This window comes from Scylla paramamosain, chromosome 18 (assembly GCF_035594125.1).
Source record: "Scylla paramamosain isolate STU-SP2022 chromosome 18, ASM3559412v1, whole genome shotgun sequence".
Classification (NCBI taxonomy): domain Eukaryota; kingdom Metazoa; phylum Arthropoda; class Malacostraca; order Decapoda; family Portunidae; genus Scylla; species Scylla paramamosain.
Window position 1 is genome coordinate 5,987,501 of NC_087168.1, and position 22,713 is coordinate 6,010,213.

The window sequence follows — 22,713 nt, forward strand, 5'->3', positions numbered from 1 at the left end:
TAGCAGCAGCTTCAAGGCTTATAAACGAGTTGTCATCCTCCTTGCTGCTTCATAAGCATTAGAGAAAACGGTAACTTAACTCATTAAGGTTCCAGCTGGAAAATATACTGGTAAAGTAAATGAAGCAAAGCATTAAATATGAGGGAGCCCTTTATGACTGTCAGATTTTTTTTTTTTTTTAAACAAAAAACTCAAGAACATCTGTGGAAGAAAACAAACCGGAGAGGCTCCACCGCTTTCCTTTACAACGCAACCTGTAAAATCTGACAGCTGTTGTTTCATTCAGAGAATCGTCAGATCTTTACACAGTCAACCCACCTGCAAAGATCGGCGCCACCTTGGGGAAAAGAATGTTGGGACCCAGGCTGGCGTACTGCCCAAGCGCCAGCTCCATGAAGAAAAGAGGCAACCCGGCACACAGCAGCATGGTGACGTAGGGGATGAGGAACGCCGCTGCGGAAGGAGATCAATGATTAATCAACGTCAAAACCACTTTCGCCAAACAACTATTGCACTTAAGTCTTTGCTTAGATTTAAAATTGAGGCTATGAGAGTTGTGTCTAAGTCAGGATGTAGACCTATCACAGATCAACAAGACCACACTTTAACAGATTAAAACAAAACTTTTTTTTTTTTTTTAATCAACAGGAACCAGACATCGCTTTAATATTTCTTGACACTAACAAAACCTCATGAGCAGCAGCACCAGTCTCTAGAATTATAATGCAGGAGAAAATCTCCAACTTCCACTAATCCCTTACACTACCACCTCAGCAAAACTTCATATCATCTTTTCCTATGCATAATATACCTTGAATGTTTGATTAACATCTCGATTAAGAAAATGTCCTTCCCTCCTCTCCCCGGTGTCAGTGTGAGATATTTATAAACCTGCATCCAAAGCTTCCTCACCTCCACCATTCTTGTAGGCCAGGTAGGGGAATCTCCACACGTTCCCGAAGCCCACGGCGTACCCGAGGCAGGAGAGGAAAAACTCACATTGGTTGCCCCATGTGCCTCTCTCCTCCTCCTCTTCTTCCAGCGCCTCCACGGAAGCTGTGACGTCTCTACTCTTCTCCTTCCCCATGTCTGCGAAATAACATCTTCACTATTATTACGTGGGAAAATGTATGCCTGACTCCCGTGTGTGTGTGTGTGTGTGTGTGGTGGGGATGGGTGTAAAAGATGCAGGTTGTCATACATAACTTTTTTTTCCAATCTGATTACCAATAAAAACATTCCAACGCCAAAATAAAAATCGTCCATTGACACGGTGACTAGAATAAAAATCGTCCCTGGAAATGTTCCGCGGTAGACCCTCGAGTGAAGCAGCACATGTCCATACATCCGGGAAATGGAAACCAATACAGCGATGCGTTTGGTGGCGCGAGATGCCATTACCGTGTGCAATATTCTCCCTCATCATCACTTTTCTCTCTCCTTGTAAATATGATTACGCAATTAAACCAAATTGCATTACTTTTCAATCTTTACGACAATCTGCTTTTAGAATCACCAATGAAATATTACTTTACATCTCTACCGATGTGGTGCGGACAGGGAACTAAAGCTTTCCTGTTGGGTGAAGCTGCTGCTTCATTGTGTGCATGAACTGTATTATTCGGAGAGAGAGAGAGAGAGAGAGAGAGAGAGAGAGAGAGAGAGAGAGAGAGAGAGAGAGAGAGAGAGAGAGAGAGAGAGAGAGAGAGAATTAATGTAACTGAAGAAAATCCTTCCCATAAATTTCAAAACAATCCCCCTTCACGGTAAATAATTTCACCACTCAGCAAAAAAAAACGAAATAAAAAAAGTGTTATGCCGGGAACAACCTAATAAATCTGCCGATGAAATTCTGACCAGAACTTATAAAATTCTAAATGAATGAACTTAAAGAAAAATAACGTTGTCTACCATAATCTAGATTCTCAGTTTTCTCAGAGTTATAGAAAACGAATTTTTACCGGGTACTTTGAACTAACTGAGCGCCAATCCGCTTGATTTTGGCCAACAGTATCCACAATATCCTTATGAAATGCTAGTGCTATTGGTAGCTCTGACGGCGTGTCTGGAGCAGTCTGCCGATGTTCATGCCTCTAGCAAGCTTGGTGTATCTGTTTCCGACTCGATGCAGTTTATTGTTGATGTTGTTGTTGATTTACGATGCGTAAAATGACATGGCATAAAATATGGGTTTCTGAAAGGAGGATCTTCGCCCCGTTGCCCAGCCTTCACCCATCCTAATCCTCACCCGCTCCCTCTCCCTCCCTCCCTCCCTCCCTCCCACTTCTCCCAATCCCGCCAGCAACCTTTAGTTCCCTCAAACGCAAGACTGGGGAAGTCCATTTCGAAACTACCGCCTGCGGGTAATGATAACGTCACACCTGCTCTCGGGTTTTGCCATTTCATGAATAATTAAATGCTGGTTTTTCCTTTGAGGTGTCATGGTGATTAATATCTGCACCTAACACACACAGGGCAGGCACAGGATCTAGAAAGGATATAAGTAAATCCCGAGTTTACGGTTGCCGAAAAAATAAGCAACATCTGCAAGGTGTTCCTCGTGGCAACACACACACACACACACACACACACACACACACTGTTGCTGCACTATGACAGCAAGCAACAGCTGTACAATTCCATAGCTGTGGATACTGCATAAAACAAAACCTGTCTAAACTTTCGGCGTAAATGATGAAGCTCAAGAGAGTCAGGCATTGTCCTGCGAGGGGAAAAAAAAAAAATAAATAAATAAATGAAAATAAGATAAAAATAAAAATGTCTCCTTTCAGTGTTGCTAGATATACCGGCTCGGAAGCTAGCATCAATAATGTTACATTTTCCAAGCTGAGAGATATTGCAGTGCGTCACCAAATGATTAATATTTTTTATGAAGGAGGCCATTTGGCACCTGTACTCTTCACTACCTCATTGCATTAGGTTTTCTGGGCAGCCTCGTTCTGGATTTAGGCTAGAGTTTTCTCTTCCTCCATAAGGATAATTAAACCTTGCGGGTGTTATGGTTAGTGCCAAACACTGTGTGGTGTCTCCTCCCATTAAGTGAGACGGAAGTGGGGCAAACATTAGATTCTGTGGAGATTGCGCATCCAAGGCCGTCCCTCGTTTCCTCCCTCGCTTGGTGACCACAACCATCACAAGGTTCTGTAGCCTGTCTCTCTAGCAGCAGCAAGCCGGAAATATCTTCTCAAATGAATCGTCACCACGGACAAGCACTTGGATTTTCTGACATTCATGACAACTTCAAGGTGATGTCAAGCGATAATATGATCGGCACATAGAACCGTCATAATTTCTTTTAGTCTGGGATACATGATTAACGTTTTCTTTTATAAATGCGAAAATTTGTCAGGAAACGCTGAGGAAGATGTACGTACCCGAGATGCCTTCTAGGTGTAACTGGAGAAGACTTATTCTATCACCTTACTGGGAATAACAATGGTATATTCTTCGATAACTGAAGTAATCTCTCGAATGCTAGCATTATCCCGTGATCCGCCTCCTCCCTGCCTGCAAGGCAAAATTTTAGACCTTCACCGAGGTCTCTTCGGCCGAGAGACACGTTTCTGGGAAATATTCAATCATCCCGCACCAACCCCTTACATCACCACCACCATCACCACCAGCTCTGGCCTGTTGTACCCTCCTCCTATCAGGACGGGTCTCGCTCAGGCGCTTCTCAGCAAGCGGGTTTCTCCGCAAATACTCTCTAATTTTTAGGAGAACACGCAATGATTTTTCCCAATAATCATCTTAACGTAAATGAAGGTATATTATTTTTATACTAACGTTACCAATGGTACTTTAGCTCACAGTCAGTTTTGCAAATTTATCGGAAATGGATCTTATTGTAGTTAGTCTCCCTCACCTTAAGCCCTACATTCTTGTGCAAGAGTGATTTAGAATAGCGTATTCGATAATTAACATGCGGTATGAACGTTCATGAAAACTTCATAAAACTCTGAATAGCATTAATGCAATGAGAAGGTACCTTTTGTGTTTTTTATCACATTTAGCTACCAGCCCTACAGGAACGCCCTCCCTTCACCAGCCCTCCAGCCTCCTTCCTCAGATTTTAAATACCAACACTTCAGCTCTGGAGCCTCCTCCAGCCCAGGTTGACACACACACTAAGTGACCACGATGTAGGTGCTTATAGGGCATTTATGTACTATTGTACATTATCGTCAGGCATCACGGCGGCGATTAAAACAAACATGGAACTCACAAATCGTAGACAACTGTTCATGTAAAATATACAAGGGAGTGGAAGGAAGACGAGTTTTTAGTTTTTAATTAATTTTCCCACAAAATTCGCAGGTTTGTAAATTGTAGCTCAATATATCCATACAGAAAAAGGTTTGCCGTCCCCACTCCCCCTCCCAAAAGAAAAAAAATATATATATATACATGGCCAGATGAGAAACTTGGCAGAATCCCTTCACTTGACCTCACTCACTCACTAGTTAATTATCGTTCCCTTGGCAACACGTTTTCTCCTACCAGCGCCACGTGACCGCGGACCCACGACACAACGCACCACCAGCCACAGCACAACCGCAGAACAACTCAATCCACAACCTTTCAGAATCCTGGCTATATTACTGCCTCTTCCAAAATGTAAGCACACAATCCCTCCACACAAAGTTTATCACACATAGCCCCTTATTCAGAAAAAAATTCTCAAGGATATTTCTCCCTTCTATGATGTAATAATCTTGTTGATATGCCACTAGAGCCTAAAAAAAAAAAAAAAACACCCTTACAACCCTTACAACCCGTGTAGCTTCAACTAGAGGCTTTTGAAAGTAGGAGGTGCGGCGCGGTGTTTCAGAATATGAACTCTAACCTGGTATACGTGAGTGATGAAAATGCAAAACTGTGTGTGTGTGTGTGTGTGTGTGTGTGTGTCAGAATTCTTTCTACTAGAAGGTTAACGCTTTTCTGTTGTCAAAATTGTTCACCAATTTTCCGTTTTTTTTTTTTTTTTTATGCATTTCTTATACCAGAATAGTTTTCCGAGTAGTACACCCTTCCCACTGTGATAAACCTGTAGCAAATAAAAAACATCAGCTTGGCTCGCACAACAAAATGACATTCTCACGTGGCATTCATCATTCCTTTCACTGCACCATGCCAACCCCTTCCCTCTCCCTTGTGTCTCACCCCACACACCTGCCCCACTTAGTGCCAGGGTGCCATGTGTGGGACGCGGAGAAATCTAGGAAAGTTTATACAAGAACAATTCAATATCATCCAAGCATGAGGGTATTAGTGGGATGTAAGAAGAGTGACTCGAATGAGTCAGAGAAGGTAGCGAGTCCCGGTGAGGAGAAAGAGAGGCTGCTGTATATATGTAGATGACGTAGACGACAACTTCTAGCTAGAGAGACTGGAGGAAGATGACAAGTTGCGGGGAAGAAAGGTGGAAAGAGGGTCTAAGGATGTAACCTTGACTTTACAAGGACCTCCACAGAGATTTTCCTTCCATTGTTACCTCGAGTTACTGATAAGACTTCCTCTCATATCTAGTTCCCTACACCACCAACCCTCCCACATATGCTTGTTCTCTGCTTTCCTGCCCATTCTCCAGAGTTCAATTTGCTTAGCTCTTCTTCACGGGGGACTCTGACCTTCATGCTACTTTCAAAGTGTTCAATTATACTTTGTACTCTGTCCTAGTCCTCCACCCTGCCTTACCTTTTCGTCTCCACCCTTCCTTTCCTCCCTCATCCCTCGCTCCTTTCCTTTCACTCCTTATCGCCACTCTGCCCTTGAAGTTTTACGCTGGCATCATCGCCAGGTGAGAGAGAGAGAGAGAGAGAGAGAGAGAGAGATTCTTTTGGATTGTGATTTTTAACGAGAATAACATTGGGGTGTGGACGATAGCCAATTTAACCCCATTGTTTAATCAGCTGTCCAAGATCGCCACTTAATCTGGTGTCCGAGAATCGCCATACTTGAGCCAAGCTTTCTGCCACGGCCCGGGAAGCCCTCGTCCAATAGAGATAAATCGAGTGCCTGACCAACCCCTACCTTCTATGAGGGGCGTATTTTTTCCAAGGGTTTCTTTAGTAATTACTGTATTAGTGGTGGTGGTGGTTGTGATATCAGTAGTGACAGTGGTGGTGATGGTAGGTGGTGGTAGTAGTAGTAGTAGTAACTGTAGTCGTAGTAATAGTAGTAGCAACAATAAGTAGTAATAGTACTAGTAATATGTAGTAGTAATAGGTGGTTGTGACACTAATAGGTAACAGTGATAGTATTAGGTAGTAGTGACTGTAATAGGTAGTAGTGATTGTAATTAATAGTTGTAAAACCACTACCACTACTTGCAGTAGTGGTAGTGGTTTTGGTGATGATGAACGAAGAAATAAACGAACACACACACACACACACACACACACACAACCTCTAAACGTACATATTATATACACAACACAACACAACAGAACACAACACAACAGTCATCCCCACAACAAGCCTCTCAGATACGCCATCTTGCAACTGCCACGTCACTCGTAATTGTCACCTTTCCTCTCCTCCCTCCCTCCCTCCCTCCCTCTCCCACCCCAGCAGTGACCTTACTCCTCCCTCCGGCTACCCTCTCTCCTCCCCAGCCCACAGCACCTCTCCCTCAGCCGTTCATGTACTCTCCACTTCTTCATACGAACCCTCCCGCTCCCTCCTTTCCCTTGTACCTCCATCTTCCTTGTTTTATTTTCTCTCTCTCTCCACAAACTTCCCTCCGACTTTCCTACACTTCCTCTTCATGTCTACTTTCTCTCCTTCTTCTTTCCTTCAATCCCGTTCTTCCACTCCTCCGCACTTCCGTTTCCTCCCCTCTATCCAAACTTTTCTTCCGCACCTCCCTGTTCCCTCCACTCTGTCCCAACTTTTCTTTCCTTTTACGTTATTATCTTTCCACGCACCTCTGCCGTACCTATTTCCTTATTTAGTTTTTACATTCGTATCTCTACCTCTGTATTCTTCCTTTTTTCCCCCTTTTTACCCTAATTCTCCATCTTCTCTGCCTGTCTCCTTGGCGTTCACCTACATAGCTTAAGAATTTTATGAGAAAAAAAAATGAGAAAGAAGAGATACAAGAGACGAGACGCTGGACGAAGTTGTACAGAAAGATAGTAACCTAGTAACTGTAATGTGTGTGTGTGTTTATTATATATATATATATATATATATATATATATATATATATATATATATATATATATATATATATATATATATATATATATATGCGCGTTCGTGTTTATATATGCGCGCGCGCACGGCGAGAGAGAGAGAGAGAGAGAGAGAGAGAGAGAGAGAGAGAGAGAGAGATATGACCTCGAGCTGTGGCCGATGTGACGGGTAGGGGAGGGCGGAGGGGGAGCAGGAGGGGGGAGGGTCGCAACGCTACTCGCGTGTGACCTGCACAAGGTAAATATTTCCTACGTCCTCGTTGAGAATGAGTCGAAAAATACGAGTATGCTTATTTTTTTTTTTTTTTTACCTCGTCTCGCTGATTAAATTTCAGCGTTGTGAGCGCAGCCGGGTCCGCTGTTCATCTCATTAGTGGCCATTGAGGGAAATGAAAATTCACACAAGGGATGCACTTTCATCTCCACGGGCGATGAGCTTCCGACGAAGGGAAACAAACGAAGACACGCAAGGAGAGAATTAAAGGTAAAGGGAAGAAACGTGGAAGGAATAGATGAAGGAAAATATATTGAAAGGAAGAACGAAAAGAGGAACAAAGATGGATAAAGGAAATTATGTACCATGCCACCAAAAAAACATAACGCAATAAAAGTGTAAGTGTTTATGAAGAGAAGTAAAAGTACAGGGTGTAACAAGAGTTCTTGCGGATATTGTCAGAGGTGAAAGTACAAGTTAATCTAGGTCGAAAATGTTCTATGCACATATACATTTTAAGGCGTTATTTAGCCGTGGTGTCAAATTCAAGAGTGGCCTGGTGACAATTACAATGGCCAAGCCGGACGGGTAACACTAGCGAAGAAATACCATATCCGCACACTCCACATTATTTTAAGTTATGCAATACATTCTGAACATATCCATTGTCACAGTCTCGGAGAGAAACTGCATGTGACTGACTAGCAATCAGCTGATATGCTGCTAGCCTCGCCACTTCCTCCTTCACGCCCAGGCAGGCAATGCATGGTGCCTTATTTTATCTGTCATTTATTACATCCATATTATCATTGTGTAATGTTTCTAGGTAAATCACCTGTATGTTGCTATCACTGTAAACCTCTAAAACTAGTAAAAATCATGACTGGATAATTCACAATTCCACCAAGGGCTACCATAGTTACCCGCCCGGTCCGGCCGTTCTATCTGTCGTCCTGCCACACTTGAATTTCGTACAGCTACTAAACAACGCCTCAAAATGCAAATGTGCATACAATGATTTCGACTATTTTAACTTGTAGCAATATCCGCAGAAACTCGTGTTAAATCCTGTATATACAAAGGAAGCTGATCTGCCTTTTGTTATTCTCTCACCACCTTCCTTTACAAACGACCTTCTCTGCTGCTTTCACTTTTAGTGATAGTTTCGCTTAGTTCTGGGAATCCCCGACCTGCAATACCCACAAGGAGATAGAGAAAAAGAAATCGGGCATGCTTACAAAACAAATCTCTAAACCGGTCACCGCGTAGGTCAATAGAGTTTGGTCTGGTCTGCCCGTGGACCTGCTTGGGTTCGAGTTATGCTGCTGAGGAAGACGTGGGTGCCCCAGCGGGATGGCCTAGTCTCTTGTGTTTAATATTTTCAGTGTTATTATCCAACGGGAATTTTCCCAAGTAGGACTGTTTGCTCCCTTGTTCACTTGCTTGCTCGCCCCTGGCCACTTTCTGATGATATTCTTCCGCTTTTGATGTAGAGTTGGGGAGTTGCTACCGAGTGTAGCGCAGGTGGTAGGTGGTTGGGAACTGATGAGAAGTGAAGGTGGACGTAAAGAGAAAGTTACTCTTGGTATTTCCTGAACACTCCTATCCCCTCCCTCCATCCCTCCCTCCCTCCCTCCCTCCCTCCCTCCCTCCCTTCCTTCTTATTTTTAGGGTTCACCAATGCTCATAATGACGTCTCCGAGGAGAAATCAACAAAATGATCTCACCCGCTCGTTAATTGTACATCATAGACTTGGGGAAAATATACCTGCACAAACTCAAGAATGAACAAATTATCAGTAAAACAAAAACACCTCCACAAACACACATGCACAATGGTACCACATACACAGTGGTACCACCGCTAATAACACGAGTGGGAGGAATGCCATTAAGAAATTGGTCGCGTTAACAACATACAACCGGACCAAAGCGGCGCCTGGCTGGGAATAACAATGACACGGCACCCTTCTGTCACCACTTCCTCCCTCCCTCCCTCCCTCCCTTTCTTCACTCACAACAACACTACCCTTCTTTACAATACCCTAGACAAAGGATGACAACTTCCTATGTAGTAAACACCAAGGGCATTAAACACTATTGACGCGTTAAGGTGTGACTGTGTGTGTGTGTGTGTGTGAAATTCTTCTCACGGTTTTCTCGTCTCATACGCCCTGGAGAATGTTATACACATAACAGCTTCAGACGGAGACCGTTCACACATCACACCCAGTGACCTTGCTTAAGGAAGACAGCAACAGCTTTGTCTTAACGAACACCTTTAGCAATCACAACATGGAATAAACCTTGGAATAAACCTTATTAGACAGGTGAAGTTATCTCTGAGCCAGTAAAACAGGGGGTGTGTTGGAGGGACGGAAAAAAGAAGGGCGTGTTTTATAGATTTTCAGTTCCGAATTTAGTTCCTCGCCTCCGAGCTTTAATGGGCGTCACAACTCTGCATCATCTAACGAGTGTTTGTGATGGCCCGCAACATTCGCGGCGGTGACACATGGACATTTTTTATTTCGTTTATGGACAATAATTTCCTAGTTACATAAACCATAAACCGTCAGTATGAAATCGTGAATTCGGCCGGAAATAAGGATACACTATATTCCGTGCATATAGGCATAGTTCTAAGCTCCGTGTTTTGAAACGCTTTACTCTAATCTTACCACGACTATTTACAAAGGCCACAGAGGTGATTAGCCGGGTTCTCAAGAGCGTTTCTGATGCTGATAATGAAGATAACTTTATGTGCAATTATTCTAAAATTTTCAGTTCGGTACTGCTATCTGAGTATTATTTTAAAACAATTCTTACTTAAATGGATGTTATAAATACATAGTCCCTTACTACTGAACAATAATAATAATACTGAACAATAATACATAGGTATATGGAAATCTTGTTAATTTGTCACTAATACCATGAAATCCTTAAAAAGCCAAATCACTTCAATTGGAGACTTTTGAAAATAATGGCGATGCGGCGCTGAAGTGTTTCAAAATATGATCCGAAGTCATGAGGAGGTGGACTCGCTGGGATGCAGATCGAATTTTCCGCGTCACTGTTGGCTGTAGCTTTTCCCTGTACCCTGGACTCTATCTGTAACTCGTGACTATGAAAAGTATCAAAATTAGTAAAATCTTCCAACGGTATTTGGAATAATGTCAAACTAATCTTGATAATTATATGCACGTGAATTGTTTTCGTTTGCACTTGCAAAACAGCATTTTCCACGTTTATAAAACGTATAAGGTCCTCATCTCCGATGAGGATACGAGACTGGAACTGGATTCTGTAACTGACGGCATGATCACAGCCATTGCTACATAACAACTTTACGAGAAGAGATACAGCGTAATAATACAAACATACGAACAATAATTCCGTGAGAAACCATACAAACAATCTTTTCGAGAAAAAAAAACATGCATTGCAAATAGAACATGAAGTCAGTGATGTAACAGTTCTGTAGTGATTATCATGGGCACCACTGCTAACAGCGTGATAGCTTGGGGTCAAAAGAGAAAAAGTCCGCCATACACATTCTTCAAGCTCGAATAAAAAGTAAATAAATAAAAATGAATAAGAATTCATTCATTAAATGAGCCCCTGCCGCACGAAAATGTAAGGCCAAGAGCAAGCAGTCCAGTATATTCGTGAATCTGGTAGTCTTCTCGCCCATTATGTGAAAGTCACGTTACAAACTGAAGACGACGCCGTACAACGAAGTTCCTACTGAAATAATTTCCATCTTCAAAATAAGTGTATTTTTTCTCATATTATCGAAACCTGTAACTGATCACACGTTGCAACTTAAATCTCACCTGGAGGACTCCCGAACCAATTCTTAATAACCACCGGAACCTTCATCGTAAACAGGGTAGGGACACCTTGGCGTCAGATTAAGGTATGCCACTTTACTTGCCTGCTTGGCCTATAAATACATATCGTCAGAGGTTGCGTCTCAAGGAAGCTCAGGTGTAAGGATATCCCCAGGGTGACTTGTGACAATACTTCTTGAAACGCAGCCCGATCTTGTTTCCGTTTTGATAATGAATGTGGTTCACTCCAACAAGGAAAAAAATGACTGACTCGCATGCTTATTATGAAACATTATTTTAGTCTGTGTGTGTGTGTGTGTGTGTGTGTGTGTGTGTGTGTGTGTGTGTGTGTGTGTGTGTATTTATAATAAGACGCAATAAGACATAGTAGATCAAATGGCACCGGCAGCGTGTTGTTTGGCCTTGCGAACCAGTGGGAAGAATGAACGTCTGACTGGCACAGAAGACCCAGGCGATCCACGTTAGAACACAAAATTCCCAGAGTTCATCGTCAAAATCCCTTACGTTAATCGGAGAACGAGAACGCTGTAGTGGCGGAAGCAACGAACCTGAGTATATATATATATATATATATATATATATATATATATATATATATATATATATATATATATATATATATATATATATATATATATATATATATATATATATATATATATATATATAAAGAATGTAGAATTATCCAAAGGTTGAAATTTATCACTAATCTCAGATAACAGTGTCTTAGAGGTGGGGCATCGGCTCCCGAAGGGGGAAGAGAAAGAAGAAGAAATTAAAGAGAAGAAATAAAGCAAAGGACAAGAAGCAACGGAAGCGGAAGCCATGTGACGTAGCCAGTCCATTCTTACAACCAGTACACACACACTCATGTGGACTGTAACAATGGATGTGTGTCACACTCACACACACACACATACACACACACACACACACACACATACACTATGACCAAAACAAATTGAAGTCATACTGAGGTACACAAACGCATGCTGTCAAGTACACACATACTCTCGCGCACAACAGGAAACCAGTAGACCACCTTCCTCGGCCCTGAGTGACGTCACTGCTGCGCCTTCACATTCACGGATTGGTGAGGCGGTGCAGTAGTGTGTCTGAAGAAAACACTGTTCAATATGATAATCCGGTAATAGCAACTGTGTACTCGTAAGGGAGGAAGGATGAATCTGGGTGAGGGGACGAGAGTTGGAAAACCAAGGAACCTTAAATAAGAGACAAAACTTAGAATGAGAGGAGGATAAAACGAATACTGGTGTAGACCGGATACTGGTGCAGCTATGGTGAAGGAGATGGAAAGGAATGAAAAGGGGAAAAGAATGGTTGTTAAGGAAAAAGGAAGTTAGGAGGTAAAAGAAGGTAACCAGAATGACATTAAAATGCAACAAGAGGAGACAAGGAAGAAATCATGGTGAAGGAAGGGCCAGAATGAACATGAACACCAGAAAGACGAGGAAGGACCTTGAGATGATTGAAAGCAAAGCAGTTAAGTGTTGGGTAATGGGAAAATGGGAAGGGAAGCAAGGGATAATGGAGTGTTCGTGGAAAAAGTACCAACTGTTCTTGATCAAAACAGGTCTGCTACACACCTGGACAATTTAATCTACAAGAGCCACAGGTCGTTAATACATTAAATGAAAAAATACACGCAGCTCAAAGGGATAAATTTTGCCTAAGTATTAATTTTTCAGTCCCTTCAAAAACACCCATATAGGCCATTGTCTCTGCCTTTCAGATCAGATCAGATGCACCAGCGAATCTGGAAAAAAAAAAATCCAGAAAACACACACACATGCGCGCACACTTAAAATGCGTGTGTACGCACACTCGTATGCACGCACGCAGATAGGTGTCCCTCACGATGTTTGATGGTGGTGATCAAGTGTTCAATTATGGAAATACAAAGTGAACACATCTAGACAGAAGAGCAGGTTGGATGCAGATAGAGTGTTCGTGCATGGAGGGGAAACAGAGGGTGCAACGCGGAATATTTAGCAGGGTGGAAGGGACGGGGAAGCCTGGCTTTCACAAGGCTACTTAAGGGAATTACAGATTGATGATAAACACGAAAATAGCCATTACAGTAGATCCTCGGGTGAGGTGATGAGCCAGTTGATTGATGTGGAACTGAATGATTGACTGAATGACAACTGCGCGCGCGCTACACACATACTATGACAATATACCTTCCTGCACACACACCCATACACACTGGTGGTTGTCCCATGTGCGCATCACCTACATACATAATTACCACAAACCTATTATCACACAATGCCTGCTAGTTCTATGCAAGACCACCCCAGACTGCATCAGTCAAGTCCTCACGTCACACCGCAACACTTGGCTTGACACAATTCATTGATAGCGGTTTGAAGTTCCAAAGCATTCTGATTTATAAGACAAAGAAAATACTACATTTATATTGTATGTTGCCGTGTGTGTGTATGTGTGTGTGTGTGTGTGTGTTAGTTCTCTACTCGTGATTCGTGTACCAGTATTTTTAATTTACGATGGTTTAGAGCGCTTCCCTCTCAGTGACAGCCAAAACCTTGTCGGTAATTACAGGTGAGATCATGACCTAACACAGGGAACAACTATTAACCAAGACTCAGTGAAGAATTTACATCCACTGCCAGTGCTACCAAGAAGGAACGCGCGCGCGCACACACACCAACACAAACGCTAACAATAACACGCAACTAAACCAAAGCCACACGAAACACACAACACAAACAAGCACACACGCAAAACAAGTCCACACGACACAGACACAACTACAAAACACACAAAATAAAACTACAATACAAACAAACGCTAACACACAAACACACACCGTTTAGAGTTAAAGACAAGGCAGTTAAAATAATTTAAGGCTCAAGTAACTCGCCCTTCAAACAAACCCTCCTGACTCTCACCACTCTTCACCTCAGGAACACCCTATCACAAGGCCTTACAGAAATCAGGTCGCAGCCTTTTAAATCACCAGACACAAGGACACGCTCGCCCCCGTCCCCTTACAACTCACCAGATACGTTAACCTCCTCGCCCCACTCAGAGCCAGCACAGACTAACATAGGCCGGTATTCTGAAACGCCTTGCGCTCTTATTTTCAAAGACTATAGAGATTAGCCAAGTTCTAAAGAGTTTCTCCTATAAGTAATGTAGAATGTTAATCATTTATCACTAGAACCGTAAAAAGACAAAATCCCGTGCAACGTCAGCTAGCGCCTGTTGAAAATATTGAGATTTGGTGCCAGTATTTGAGAATATGGTCCATCGCTGCAGCCAGATATCCTCCATAGCAATTTAAGTATCTTAGACCAACCTCCATCCTGACCACAAACTATTCCCCGCCATAAATCTGCCACACTTCACTCAAGCACTACCCCAGAGGCAATGACTCCACACCTACAAGATGCTTACACATCCATCCCTAGATTAAGTCTTGTAATGATCACTAGTATTTAATGTCTGCACACACACAAACACCTATACAAACACTTGAGTAACTATTGCAATCAATTGTTACACACACACACACACACACACACACACACTATCTATTGCAATCGGTTGTTTGACATTCAGTTGACAGGCTGGGCTGCAAACGAGTCTGGTCTTCCTGTTCCCTATGTTACTTCCCACACACGAGTTGACACCAGCGAAAACAGCAACATAAGGAAAAATTTGAGTTTAATTTTCATTTTATTATTCATGGGTAATTAAAAGGTATGTAAAACGTTGATTAAATACTTAACTGAACTATTACCGCTGCGCATGACACGTTTCTCATCCTCCACTGAATAAGTTACCACGTAATAACCATTGCCAAGGTCACTGAAGTACCATTTCGTCCACCTTCCTCCCTAGTTACCTCCGACAACACGTAACTATTTTTTCCCCGGATACTCCCCGAGATGCAAGCCTCGTACATTTTTTCCCGCCAATAACTACGTTTTGTATATGAAAAGTTTCTGGAAATAAATTAAACACATTAAATTCATACATCCTTGTAAAAGTTAATTACAATATACAATTAAGAGATTATCAAAGGAAGCGGCCGGTCGATATCATCTTCAGTTGACAATGCCGAATCCGCTAAGTTACATGAAACAGCAATTGGATCACTTTCTACTGAGCGTCGTAGCCTGTCAGGACCAGCTTGTGCCAGCGGCAGCTTATTATTATCTTTTTTTTTTTCCGCCATAACAGCACACGAAACATTTATATGCTAAAAAACCAGCCTTACCAAATCACACATTACTCATAATTTTTGAAGAAAGACTCAAAGAACGAAGATCTGAATTGTCCTCACTTACCGATGTTTCACTCCTAACAATGCGTGTCTAGGAAAAGGAGTCTCCAACAACACACATCCACTCCCTTTCACCGGTAACTTAACCTGGCTTCTACAGCACACAGGCGCAGGCCGCCACCTGCGAGACTCCGCTGATCGAGGGAAAATATGTCGTACAGCAAAAAATGCAACTTTCCTCTTTCTCCTCAATGTCATACTTTCTAGGAAGGTTTCAGTGGTGATAACATGTAGCTGCAATAAGGAGGTGAGCGAAGTGTATGTTTAAAAAGGCGACATCAGTTTGCATGGTATATAGCATTTCGTCCTTCTCTTGTTCGATGGATTTGCGCCAGGCAACACTCAGCTCGTTCAGTGAAGAATAGGAGAATATTTAAGCATGGAGTCAGACTCGGTGATTCCCCGACACAGTGACTCATTCCTTCCATGGGGATGGAACTCCTTGGATTAATATTAAAAGTGAGTAGCAGCAACAACAACAACAACAACAACAACAACTACTACTACTACTACTACTACTACTACTACTACTACTACTACTACTGTTGCTGCTGCTGCTGCTGCTGCTGCTACAACTACTACCATATAACCATCACAGCATCACATTATTCCAAAACAACACCATTAACCGCCACCTTCACCACCACCACCACCACACACCTTTACTATCCACACGTCTGTATGCACACCATCCATCACCACTATCACCACTATCATCACTAACCTTGCCACCCTACCACTCTCACTAACATCACTACTGTCACCATCTGCACCACATCTTCATCACCACTATTTCCGTCACTAACTAACACCTCATTACATTGTTATTCTCGTCTGTAACCGCACAAAATGGAGTGTCTCTATTTATCGCATCACCATTAAATGCAATTACACCATCACTACCATCGCCATCATTACCATCACCACCGCCACCACCACACCCATCACGATACGCAAGGAAACGTAAAGGAGATTTGTACGATATTTGTTATTAAAAAAAAGAAAGAAAAGTAGGCCATAAAAAGAACCACAGTGATTTATTTATGAGTTAATTTACCTTGCTCATTTATTCATACATTCATTCTGTTGCCTCATAATTACATGCTATTGTTGTTGTTGTTGTTGTTGTTGTTGTTGTTGTTGTTGTTATTATTATTATTATTACTATTATCATTATCATTATTAATGTTTTCGTTATTGTTGTTGTTGTTGATGTCGTTGTCGTCGTCGTCGTCGTCATTGTTGTTGTTGTTGTTGTTGTTGTTGTTGTTGTTGTTGTTGTTGTTGTTGATTTTTCTTGTTCTTGTTCTTCTTCTTCTTACTACTACTACTACTACTGCTACTATTACTTTTACTACTACTACTACTACTACTACTACTACTACTGCTACTACTACTACTACTACTATTACTACTACTACTACTACTACTACTACTACTACTACTGCTACTACTACTACAACTACTACTACAACTACTTCTCTTCCTCCTTCTACTACTACCACTACTAGTGATGTTGCTGCTGCTGCTGCTGCTGTTACTATTACTGCTACTGCTGCTACTACTGCTACTACTGCTACAACAACAACAACAACAACAACAACTACTACTACTACTACTACTACTACTACTACTACTACTACTACTACTACTACTACTACTATATTAATATATTAATACGCTTGTACCTTCGCGAGTTACGCCTTGGCATCATATTTAAATACTTTGACTAAGTCCTCTACACCTCCCCTCCCTTCCTTCTTCTACACTTCCTCCTCCTCCTCCTCCTCCTTCTCTTCCTACTTCTAGAATTGTCAGAGTAAGAGTGAGAGCGACGGGAGTGGGTAGGTGACGGATTTGTATAGAGAGAGAGAGAGAGAGAGAGAGAGAGAGAGAGAGAGAGAGAGAGAGAGAGAGAGAGAGAGAGAGAGAGAGAGAGAGTACATCCTCTCTAGCTCTTCCTTCCTTCTCTTTCTACACTTCCTCCTATTCCTCCTCTTCCTCCTCCTCCTCCTCCTCCTCCTTCTCTTCCTCCTTCTCCTCTTCCTCTTCCTCTAAAGCAGTGATTCTCAAACCTTTTTGTGAGTGGAACATTTCAATCCTTCGTGACACATAATTAAGAGAAAGAAAATATACGAGTACAGTGATATATGCACTTTATTTGTGTCCCTACGACCCATCAAAATTGATCTTGCGAGCTAACTTTGGGTAGCGACTCAGTTTGAGAACCACTTCATTAAAGTATACATATCAAACGCTGCAAGAGTTAGATTATAATATTAATATAACGTGGTATTTCCATAGATCCCACTAGTTATTATTATTATTACTTATATTATTATTATTGTTATTATTATTATTATTATTATTATTATTATTATTATCATTATTATTATTATTACTATTATTATTATTATTATTATTATTATTATTATTATTATCATTATTATTATCATTATTATTATCATTATTATTTTTGTTGTTGTTATTATTATCATTAAATATATATATATATATATATATATATATATATATATATATATATATATATATATATATATATATATATATATATATATATATATATATATATATATATATATATATATATATATATATATATATATATATATATCAAACTGCGAGGGAACTCCGGAAACCTTAACAACAAGTTATATTGAACATGGAGGTTAATGGGTTTATTGATCACACACGCTAGGTACTAACTGAGCAATTAGGTAATTCCATGCAGATGGCAAACTGAAAGACAGCTGTGAGTCGATGAGATGAAGTGCAAGGAAGAATCATCGCCACACAAAATTTATCTGTGCTGTATACCTCTCTCCTAACTCCTCTGACTATAAGAAATTCTTTGACTACTTAACTTCCAAAGTGGAGCACATTCTGACCCTCTTCCCTTTTTTGCAGAGATCTCCATTCTTGGAGACTTCAAAGTTCACCACCAGCTTTGGCTTTCCTCTCCCTTCACTGACCATCCTGGTGAGCTAGCCTACAACTTTGCTATCCTCCATGACCTAGAGCAAATGGTGCAACACCCTACTCGTATTCCTGACCGTCTTGGAGATATGCCCAACATTCTTGACCTTTTCCTGACCTCTAATCCTTCTGCTTATGCTGTCACCCTTTCTTCTCCGTTGGGCTCCTCCGATCACAATCTCATATCTTTATCTTGTCCTATCACTCCAATCCCTCCTCAGGATCCCCCTAAGCGAAGGTGCCTCTGGCGTTTTGCCTCTGCTAGTTGGGGGGACCTGAGGAGGTATTTTGCTTATTTTCCTTGGAATGACTACTGCTTCCGTGCCAGAAACCCGTCTTTGTGTGCTGAGCGCATAACAGAGGTGATAGTGTCTGGCATGGAGGCGTACATTCCTCACTCTTTTTCTCGTCCTAAACCTTCTAAACCTTGGTTTAACACAGCTTGTTCTCGTGCTATACATGATAGAGAGGTGGCCCACAAAAGGTACTTAAGCCTTCCATCACCAGAATCTCATGCACTTTATATTTCTGCCCGGAACCATGCCAAGTCTGTTCTCCAACTAGCCAAAAACTCCTTCATTAACAGAAAATGTCAAAACCTTTCAAGATCTAACTCCCCTCGTGATTTCTGGCATCTAGCCAAAAATATCTCCAATAACTTTGCTTCTTCTTCTTTCCCTCCTCTACTTCAACCAGATGGCACCACTGCTATCACATCTATTTCTAAAGCTGAACTCTTTGCTCAAGCCTTTGCTAAAAACTCTACCTTGGACGATTCTGGGCTTGTTCCTCCCTCTCCTCCACCCTCTGACTACTTCATGCCACCTATTAAAATTCTTCGCAATGATGTTTTCCATGCCCTCGCTGGCCTAAACCCTCGGAAGGCTTATGGACCTCCTATTGTTCTCCGAAACAGTGCCTCCGTGCTTGCACCTTGCCTAGTCAAACTCTTTCAGCTCTGTTTGTCAACATTTACCTTTCCTTCTTGGTGGAAGTTTGCCTACATTCAACCTGTTCCTAAAAAGGATGACCGCTCTAATCCCTCAAACTACCGTCCTATTGCTTTAATTTCCTGCCTATCTAAAGTTTTTGAATCTATTCTCAACAGGAAGATTCTTAAACATCTATCACTTCACAACCTTCTATCTGATCGCCAGTATGGGTTCTGTCAAGGCCGCTCTACTGGTGATCTTCTGGCTTTCCTTACTGAGTCTTGATCATCCTCTTTTAGAGATTTTGGTGAAACTTTTGCTGTTGCCTTGGACATATCAAAAGCCTTTGATAGAGTCTGGCACAAAGCTTTGATTTTCAAACTACCCTCCTACGGTTTCTATCCTTCTCTCTGTAACTTCATCTCAGGTTTCCTTTCTGACCGTTCTATTGCTGCTGTGGTAGACGGTCACTGTTTTTCTCCTAAATCTATTAACAGTGGTGTTCCTCAGGGTTCTGTCCTTATTATTCATTAATGATCTTCTAAACCAAACTTCTTGTCCTATCCACTCCTACGCTGATGATACCACCCTGCACTTTTCCACGTCTTTTCATAGACGTCCAACCCTTTAGGAGATAAACATATCACGCAGGGAAGCCACAGAACGCCTGACTTCTGATCTTTCTAAAATTTCTGATTGGGGCAGAGCAAACTTGGTATTGTTCAATGCCTCAAAAACTCAATTCCTCCATCTATCAACTCGACACAACCTTCCAGACAACTATCCCCTCTTCTTCAATGACACTCAACTGTCCCCCTCTTCTACACTGAACATCCTCGGTCTGTCCTTTACTTATAATCTGAACTGGAAACTTCACATCTCATCTCTAGCTAAAACAGCTTCTATGAAGTTAGGTGTTCTGAGACGTCTCCGCCAGTTTTTCGCACTCCCCCAGCTTCTAACTCTGTACAAGGGCGTTATCCGTCCATGTATGGAGTATGCTTCACATGTCTGGGGGGGTTCCACTCATACTGCTCTTCTAGACAGGGTGGAATCAAAAGCTTTTCGTCTCATCAACTCCTCTCCTCTAACTGACTGTCTTCAGCCTCTCTCTCACCGCCGCAATGTTGCATATCTAGCTGTCTTCTACCGCTATTTTCATGCTAACTGCTCTTCTGATCTTACTAACTGCATGCCTCCCCTTTTTCCGCGGCCTCGCTGCACAAGACTTTCTCCTTTCTCTCACCCCTATTCTGTCCACCTCTCTAACGCAAGAGTTAACCAGTATTCTCAATCATTCATCCCTTTCTCTGGTAAACTCTGGAACTCCCTGCCTGCTTCTGTATTTCCACTTTCCTATGACTTGAATTCCTTCAAGAGGGAGGTTTCAAGACACTTATCCACCAATTTTTGACCATTGCTTTGACCGTTTTATGGGAGTGGCATTTCAGTGGGCATTTTTTTTATTAGATTTTTGTTGCCCTTGGCCAGTATCCTTCCTACATAAAAAAAAAAAAAACACTAAGGCGTCGTCAGAAAAAAAATGTGTTAATGTTCTCGTAGCATCAGTCTCATTTTGTTACCAACAAAGCTAAACCTCTCCATGCCGTCGAGATTTGCACTAGAGAGCTCCTTGAAATAAGCCTACAGTCTCCCGAGAACAAGAGACATTGAATTACGCTTCACATTAGACTCTATTAATGAATGATTCCCAAACTGGGAGGCAGAACAGTATTCCGTAAGTGAAGAAATGAATTGATGAACTTTTGCAAGGTTTTATACTATTACTTGAAAACACTATGAATAACAGTTTTCGTCATTCTGCAGAAAATTTGTGCAATATGAAGTCCATATTTTATAGTTTACCCTTTTCATCAAGTGATTATGAGTAATTTACTAGCCTATATTTCATTCTGATCAACTTTATATATATATATATATATATATATATATATATATATATATATATATATATATATATATATATATATATATATATATATATATATATATATATATATATATATATATATATATATATATATATATATATATATATATATATATATATATATATATATATATATATATATATATATATATATATATATACGAGGTGTGTCATTAAAGTAAATAGTAAAGTAAATTAAAGTAAATAGTCATTAAAAGTAATAGTTTGTAGCCTGGATGTGAAATAAAACTTGTGTGGCACCAGTCCTGGAACTTTAATGACACACCTCGTATATATATATATAAGATATACATGTTTTAAAGGAGCATTACACACGGGTGAATTTATTGACTACCCGTCACTTGGAGCATGAATTTCAGGTAAACTGCCCAAAGTTCTTTCAATATTATCTTTGGAGAATTTCTACATGAAAAAGTAGGCTGTCAACACACACCTCTGACCTAATTTGAATATTGAAGCGCCGATCGGTAAAGGGGCGAGCTGTACCCGTGGCGAATTACCAGTGTGCCACTTCGTATCGGACACAAATGAATGAATAACTATGTACTTTGTGCAGCTGTACATGGCTGACTCTTCTCCATCAGTAACATCTTGAAATATTAACATATGACAATAAATGATAAGGAATAATGCGAAATAAGAAATAAATAAGGGAGAATAAAAATTACAAGAAATAGTAAATACGAGTAACTCATTAAACCAGCTACAAATTAATCTAGATAAACTCCAGTAATTACATTGTTTATCCTTCATAGTCAACACCGTCAAAGCACACAGTTTGAATACAAGGTGTACACACAACACCATGACTGAATGAGAGGAATAATTGAAGCTATTTACACAGTACCCTGAAAGTATTCCTTGGAGCATGATGTGCCAAACGATAGGAATGAACGTGAATGAAGATTACTTACACAGGGAAAAATCTGCTGGCCATTATCATCTTTTATCCAGAAAGCTGCAGAGGAGCTACAGAAGTAAGAAACATGGGAGAGGGAGAAACAATAAAGGAAAGGAAAGAATAAACAAGGAAGACAAAGAAGAGACTAATAGTGCTGAAAGCAAGAATGGGGACAAGCTTATGTACGAACACAAACTTGCGTTCGTATTTGCACACACACACACACACACACACACACACCATTATTGTTGTCATTGGTGATGTTTTTAACTTTGTTATTGTTGTTG

The 22,713-nt window shown here is 41.1% G+C and overlaps 1 protein-coding gene across 3 annotated transcripts in view; it reads right to left on the reverse strand.

Annotated features, from left to right (window-relative positions):
* LOC135109057 (sodium- and chloride-dependent glycine transporter 2-like) overlaps window positions 1-15,759 on the reverse strand; it is a 27,947-nt gene extending 12,188 nt beyond the window's left edge. The window contains exons 1-3 of one of the 3 annotated variants that reach the window (XM_064020067.1): window positions 15,629-15,759; window positions 913-1,089; window positions 319-453 (exon numbers count right to left, since the gene is read on the reverse strand). In XM_064020067.1, coding sequence (XP_063876137.1) covers window positions 319-453; window positions 913-1,087 — 310 coding nt within the window. In that variant the 5' untranslated portion in view covers window positions 1,088-1,089; window positions 15,629-15,759. Of the gene's footprint in view, window positions 1-318; window positions 454-912; window positions 1,090-8,672; window positions 8,694-11,270; window positions 11,359-15,628 lie in introns of those variants that run through there. The other 2 variants (XM_064020066.1, XM_064020069.1) reach the window with 2 other exon arrangements.
* Between the last annotated feature and the right edge of the window lie 6,954 nt (window positions 15,760-22,713).